Here is a 7,343-nt window from a genome sequence, read left to right as displayed (position 1 = left end):
AACTACGCTAGCTAGCACTAAGTTACGGCTCACTCGGATCGCACCAAGGTTTCGTTATTTCTAATCCCACCTTTAAACCCTCCGTATTGATCCCTCATATACGTTAGGAGTGATGTTGTTCAACAACTACCTAAATATGCACTTTCTTCCGAGTAATACATACTAAATAGGCACAGTCGATTGAGAGCTCTTCAACCAACCACAAAAAATACGTAGTTGAACAAGTAGAAAAATCCAACAGCTCAATTATATAAAAACATAACAAGAATTTATCCTACAAAAGGTTCCATCAAAACCCTAAATAACAAATTAGCTATTCATAATAGTATGCAAAATTACAATACTAGAATTCATAACCAATAATGAAAATAGGAAGAAGGAAGTGAAAAACTCGTAGAAGAATTCTCCGCCTTGCTCCTAATATGTTCTTGCCTCCTTAGGTCCAAAGTGTGTCAAAAGTCCTCAAAATACCATTTTTCCATGTATATATACCAAGTAGGGTCGGGTTCAAACAATTATACCTTCTCCTACGTGAAAAAGGACACTTTTTCCGGACAGGACGTGCGCGGCCGCGCACCTGGAAGTGTGCCCGTGCACTTAGCCGCGCACTTTTCACACTTTCTGCCCCATATGCGCGGTTAGTGCGCGGCCGCGCACTTGCCGCGCACTTTTCACTCTGTTCTGTTGGGAATTTGAAACAACGTAAAACATGAAAGTTGTAACCCTTTAAATTAACTTTCTAAAAATATATTGTGGAGACTGAACGGAGTTCTGAGCGAAAAGTTATGTGTATGTTACTAGACAATGCACAATATGCCTGTTTGATTCTTCGTTTCGTTGCCTTATCATCCGTTGATCCTCGAATACGATACCGGCTTAATTCCTTGGGCTTTTACTCAGACATCAAAGCTCCAAATCACTTGAATTCATTCCATAACATTTACATAGTTCGGAATCACCCCTACAAGGCATAAAATACACAATTAGTGCAAAACACTAGCGATTAAAGCTCAAACTCAATTAAAGTGCAGTAAATTAGAGTGTAATAAGGGAATAAAATACGTAATTGTAGTCTATCATCACAAATAATAGCCACTCTTAATATTGTGGAGGAATCCTACTTTGGATATAATTAAAAATATATAGTGGGGATCCCATGATAGATTAGTTAATTAGTTTTTCCTTGATTTCCGCCGAAATTCTCTTCCCTAGTGCGGCTACAACGGCTCTTTGTTTCTTGGCTCGATCTCGATCTTGGTTGGTCTCGGTATTGGTCGGTCACTGAGTCTCGAGCTCGATATTGACTCGATCTCTGGATCTGGATCTTGGTCGATCTCGAGCTCGATCGGTCGCTGATCTCGATCTTGGTCGGTCTCTGGATCCCGGGGTCGACTTTGACTTGATCTCGGTACTGATCGGTCTCTGGGTATCGAGCCCGACCTTCCAACTTCACATCACAGCTCGATGTTTATAATGACGAACCTCGGTCCATTATGCTCCAATCTTGATTAGTCGTACGAAGGGCAAATTCGATTTTAACCGTATACAATTCTGAACCATGATATGGGGTTCCAGCGGATGTAATGTTATTGTATAATGAAAGAAAGAACTAAGCAAGATGGATTCTATGAAAATTGACATGTAAAAGATATAATGCGTGTTCTGAAGTTATTATATCTTCAGTACAATATCGCTCGTCTAACACACCAGAAACACTTAAGATGAGCAAATGCTGCATCAAATCTAACATGTTGATATGATCAAGACTTTTTATTTGTGATAGTTTCAACTTTCAACTGGATCATCACACTTGAAAAAACACTGAAAAAGAGAAAATACCATTTCAAACATAGAACTCTTGATAATCTGTCTATTGGAACCCATAAACAGTGAATCCTCCGTCTACGGCTATAACCTGGCCAGTGACGTAGGAAGCGCCAGGAAGACAAAGATAAGCTACGACGGATGAAACTTCTTCAACTTCTCCTGGACGCCGAAGAGGAGTTCTTGCTATTAACTCATCCAAAAATGCTTTATCCTTGAGCACCTGTGATGAATATAAAGCCATCAAATTCATCATTGATTTAATAGTATACTCTAGTGATAAGTTAGATAGTAGTAACAATTTTTTAATGACAAAGTATTTGCAATCTTCTCGGAATTTTGACATGCACCAAACCCAACTTAGAGGAATTGTTAAATGACTATAAGTTAAGTGTCAATAGCAACTCCCTGCTTGGATGTGGAGTATGACTTTCTGTTAGCATCAAAGTATGTTTTACTCAGGCAGATATTGATTTTAATGGATGTACATGTATTTACTTAGTTCGGACTGAATGCAATGAGTGTTGATATATGATTAATATGGTATCAGAGCAGGCAGAAGCCTGAGTTGGAGTCAGAATTAAGTCCACGTGCTTGACTCATCAAAAAAGAATTAAGCCTGCACGTGAGGGGTGTGTTGAAGACATAGTTAAGTAAATAGAAGTATGCTCTCTCTAACAGCTTAAACTTTTAAATGAGATGGTCATATATTTCAACAATGAATTCCTTGAACCCGCATAATAGGAGGAGAATATTACATCTTTCACGAGTGGTGTCTTTGTGTACCATGGCGCAACGGCATTAACCCGAATACCATCTTTTCCCCATTCACAAGCCAAATTTCGTGTAAGCTGAATCATCCCAGCTGCCATCATCAGTCAAATAGTAGTAAGAAGAAAGAGCTATTCTTTTAGCACATTATTTCCCGTTATTCGATTATGAAACAAAGATGGTATGAATACAGGGTAAAAGCATGCATGCATAAGAAGAAAGAGCTAATCCTTTGGCACATTATTTCCCATTGTTCAATGATTCAAAGGAAGATGGTACAAATACAGAGTAAAAACTTACTCGCACCATGTGTTTATACCAAATTCAAGACTGTCTTTCCCTATATAGAAGGATGAGTATAGTACCTTTTGTTGCTCCATAAATAGAGGTGCCGGACACGTGGACAAGACCAGCAACAGAGGACGTGAAAACAATACTTCCAGCTCCAGATGATTTCAGGAGAGGATGAGCAAGTTGAGAGAGATGGAATGAAGATTCTAAATTGGTAGCCATCATATGGGAATAGTCTTCTGCTGTATATTTGATAGAGGGCTTCCAAATGTTTGTTCCAACATTGTTTATCTACAGTAAAAGATATGGTAACAACTTAGTCAAAACTAAATAGTTCTATATTGTCTGAAAATTAAATGTTTTTTTCGTAACCAGCATATCTAAGGCAACGTAAGAATTCCACCGTTTGATCTCTTAATTTCGTTCTTCTCCAAGAAACTAAAGCAGCTCTTTCAATTTCCCCTTAATCCTCCAACATACTCAACAATCAGGAGTCGTCTGCCCTACTAGAATAGCAACTCGATCGGATTGGTCTTTTTGTCGATATCGAATCTTTCTATGAAGACAACAATTAATACGTCTCAATCCAAGTAAGTTAGACCGATCAGCATAATGGATCAGGGGCTGATCCAGGATTTGAACAGTTGGATCGAAATTCTACCACATTCCATGTGATTTACTAGGTCTAGAATCTACTATTTATAATTTATTTAGTGGAGTTTTTAGTGCCGAGGGTCTATTGAAATAACCTCTCTATCCTCACAAGGTAGGGGTAAGGTATGCGTACACACTACCCTCCCCAAACCCCACAGTGTGAGATAATACTCGGTATGTTGTTGTTGGTGGTGGATTTTTTAAAACATATATAGGTCTAAGCCAAAGCTACGAGGCTCAAATGGATCCATAGCTTATTCACTAGATCCGCCCTTGATATGAATCCTCACCAACAGGTGCAGATCTTCGGCATCGGATTCATCCAAACCTAATATTCTCGACATGTGTATAAATTTATAAAACCACTAAAAATTTCAACAAATACTAGATCTGAGTATCATAATTTTAAAAGTATAATAAGTTAAACTTAAAAGGCTGAACCTATCAGTTAAAATCCTGAATTGGCTTCTGCTCGCTTACTATGTCAACCTTAGCCTATAGATTGTAAAAATACATGCGTTTGTGTGTGTGGGGGAAAGATCTAACCAACAACTAGTAATAAGAAGATGGAATCATATATAGTCTTACAAGAATGTTGAGTTTTCCATCGAATGCAGAGGAAACTTTATTCATGAGCTCAACTCTTTGCTCTCTACAAGTTACATCACAAGCTGAACCTTTGACTTGAATTCCTCTGTCTGCCCAATCTTGCATTGGTTCATTTAGCTCTGATTCTGTCTTCGAACATGTATACACTTTAGCACCAAGTCCAGCTAGCTCCTCAACAACTGCATGTCTATAAAAAAGATTTACAGTAAGTTATATGAACTGACAGTATAATAAATTTTTACGACAGAAAATTAAAATCTTTACCCAATTCCAGAAGTGCCGCCAGTGACAAGAGCGGCCAAACCATTAAGTGACCATCTGGAGCTTTTTGCAAACGCTGCTACCTTCGCCATTGAGCTCTTTCTTAGCTTTAGTTCGGCTGTTCCATTTATGAAGTCTTATTTGAATGAATATGACGTTTAAAAAGAAAGAAAGATTTTTAAAATTAGTGTTCTAAAACACGTTACACAAATTTATGTACTTTATCTTGTTTGCCACTAAATTTTAGTATAGTAGTACGAGAATCTTTTAAATTTTCAGAACTTTGCAAACTCCAAGAGGCAGATTTTGGAGTATTGCGTTAGGTGGACCAGCCGGCACCACAAAACGGACAACGTAATCCGCCCTGTCTTGTATTTCTTAAATTTTAGTTGTGATGGAATAAACGTGGCTTAAGTTTTCTAAAATGATAGCTAATGATAATTATTCTGCTTATTCTTTTTATGTTGTGTTATTATTGATGAAACTTCTCCTATTGTTTTACTGTTGTATTATTTAAACCTGAATAAAGGAAAGGGGACAATGCCCTTAAATGTTTGGGAAATCAATATTTTTAATCGCTTCAAAAAATAATAGTCAATAATATATATAAACTCTCTCTCTTTATATATATATATATATATATATATATATATATATATATATATATATATATATATATAAATATAAACTCTCTCTCTCTATGTATATATATAGAGTTTATATTTGTGTATTATATACATTTAATATATATTTCAGCCGACCAATTTTATTTGTATTTTGATCAATGTTTTTATATTTGAAAAGTCTTGAATTTTAAATTAGAGATTGAGCTTGAATTTTAACTTTATGAGTTTTGATTTTCAAATGATTACTTCAAGTGCTAATAAGTGAGTTCTAAATTTTATATATGTTCATATTTTATAAATTTCTTAATATTAATACATTATTTAAGCAAAAACAATTGGACCCGCCGAACCTAGTACCTCTACAATATTTTAAAATTCTCATTTATCTTTAATGGAATGCTCTTATAAACATAGAAATATGACATGTTCAAAACCATAAACAATGTTTCGCAAAATGAAGCGGAGGAAATATTTAAGAGATTGACACGACCAATTGATCATAACTTTTATTCGTGATGCTTTCAACTGGAAATAACACACTTGAGAAATTAAACACAGAACACGAGAAAATACAGCTTTATATTACAAAGGTACTAATTAAGGTAGAAACTCTGCCACCATTTATTTTCAAACAAGAACTAATTAATATTGTGGCCGTTGGAATTGGAACCCACTGACCGTGAAGCCTCCGTCAACAACTATAACCTGTCCAGTGATGTAGGAAGCAGCAGGAAGACGAAGATGAGCAACCAGAGATGAAACTTCTTCTCTGAAAATGTTTAAGAGGAGTTCTTGATATTAATCCATCTGAAAATGTTTTATCCTTGACCAACTGTTACTAGAGCCATCAAATTTATTATTAATGATTCAAAAGTACTGTAATGAGATTAAAGGACGAGTTATCATGTATTTTATTGTTTAACTTTTATACACCAACAATTAAAAATAATATTATGAGGTCATTTGAAAAGTAATTACGCATAAAAATTTGAATTAGTAACCTTCAAAATAAGTCAACTAACCTTCTACGACATATTAATTAGACAGATGGTGTAAAATAGGGGTATCGAATGAGCGGGTTGTGTTGATTTTGGGCCGGTCAAAATGGGTTGAATTTTATTTGAGCTGAGATGTGCTGAGTCAAGATGGTTAAAATTTAGGTCATAGCAAAATCCGCCCAACTCTTATCAAACTTTAATTAATGTATGTTGTTCTCTTATGAATTGTTTAATTATCAAATAATTTTTTTTTCCTTTGCTATGATCATATATAACATATCAAGCAAAGAATTATTGTAAAGATATTTTAGAAAAGTTACTCATGGAACAATTTTAGCTAAAAATCAGCCAAAGTTTAGATGAGTTGAGATGGTTGCGTCGAAATGGGATGAGTTCAACAAATGTGCGGGTCAATGACAGGTCAATCTTGGATGAATTGGGTGGATTAAAAATGTTTGGGCTCAAATTGCCACCTCTAGTGTAAAAGTTTCATTTCATGGGTCAATGGATATAAGTTTAAAACTTTTTTGGGAGACTATATACAAGTTTTTTACACCGGTCATGCCAACCTACAACATGAAATTATCTATACTGATCTTAAAAGTTGATTTGACCGGCTTTAATTTTATGCTTACGAAAATATACTGTCAATTTTGTAAAGTAAAAATAAAGTAAATAACCTACATAATTGGTTTAAATTCATGAAAAATGAAAAATATTTTATACTGTCAATGTATATAAATTAAATTCATAATAACCGGATATAGAGTAAAAACAAAGAAAGTAAATTCCAGCCTACCCCTTAACCTTTAGTGTAAGGAAACAATACCCCCATCACCTTTTCAACCCCTAAATCAACCCACAAAATGAATTAACTGTCACCGGAATTTTCAAAAGGTCAAAAATATCCCTTGTTCAGTGGGAACACTTTTATGATTACAAAGTAATTTTTTCATTTAAAGAGAAGCATCTTAAATTGATTAACTAGCATCCCCTTGAGTAGTTTCATGTTTTGAACGTTGGAAGAACATGACAAAGATATGTAAATCAAAGTTTGTTGTAAGAGAGAATAATTTACAAACGAGAATCACGTGTCTGACAAAGATAGTACTAGGAAGTGCACACGTGTTGTGCGGTCGGTGTCCCTTCGCTGTTGCAATATCTATTTCCGTCTCCTCCCTTCTTTCCACTCTTAAATTTGCATGTATAAGTAGAATATATATATATATATATATATATATATATATATATATATATATATATATATATATATATACACTTTGTAAAATTTGGCCTTTCCTTGTTTAAA

At 35.0% G+C, this 7,343-nt stretch overlaps 1 protein-coding gene across 3 annotated transcripts; it reads right to left on the bottom strand.

Moving 5' to 3' along the window:
• Window positions 1-652: 652 nt before the first annotated feature.
• On the bottom strand, window positions 653-4,602 carry LOC104105335 (tropinone reductase homolog At5g06060-like). 3 transcript variants are annotated; one of them, XM_009613599.4, is made up of 6 exons: window positions 4,414-4,599; window positions 4,129-4,336; window positions 2,961-3,177; window positions 2,583-2,689; window positions 1,840-2,047; window positions 653-961 (listed from the first exon to the last, which is right to left on the bottom strand). In XM_009613599.4, the coding sequence occupies exons 1-5, from the start codon at window positions 4,500-4,502 to the stop codon at window positions 1,871-1,873; spliced, it is 798 nt and encodes a 265-aa protein (XP_009611894.1). In that variant the 5' UTR covers window positions 4,503-4,599; the 3' UTR covers window positions 653-961; window positions 1,840-1,870. The 3 variants fall into 3 exon arrangements, with proteins under 3 accessions (XP_009611894.1, XP_033514350.1, XP_009611895.1); XM_033658459.2 differs by lacking the exon at window positions 653-961 and having other exon boundaries at window positions 1,611-2,047; XM_009613600.4 differs by lacking the exons at window positions 653-961; window positions 2,583-2,689 and having other exon boundaries at window positions 1,611-2,047; window positions 4,414-4,602.
• Between the last annotated feature and the right edge of the window lie 2,741 nt (window positions 4,603-7,343).

Source organism: Nicotiana tomentosiformis, unplaced genomic scaffold (genome assembly GCF_000390325.3).
Source record: "Nicotiana tomentosiformis unplaced genomic scaffold, ASM39032v3 Un00101, whole genome shotgun sequence".
In the NCBI taxonomy this organism is placed as follows: Eukaryota; Viridiplantae; Streptophyta; class Magnoliopsida; order Solanales; family Solanaceae; genus Nicotiana; species Nicotiana tomentosiformis.
The sequence above is the reverse complement of the archived record's forward strand: the minus strand, read 5'-3'. Positions and strand labels throughout refer to the sequence as shown.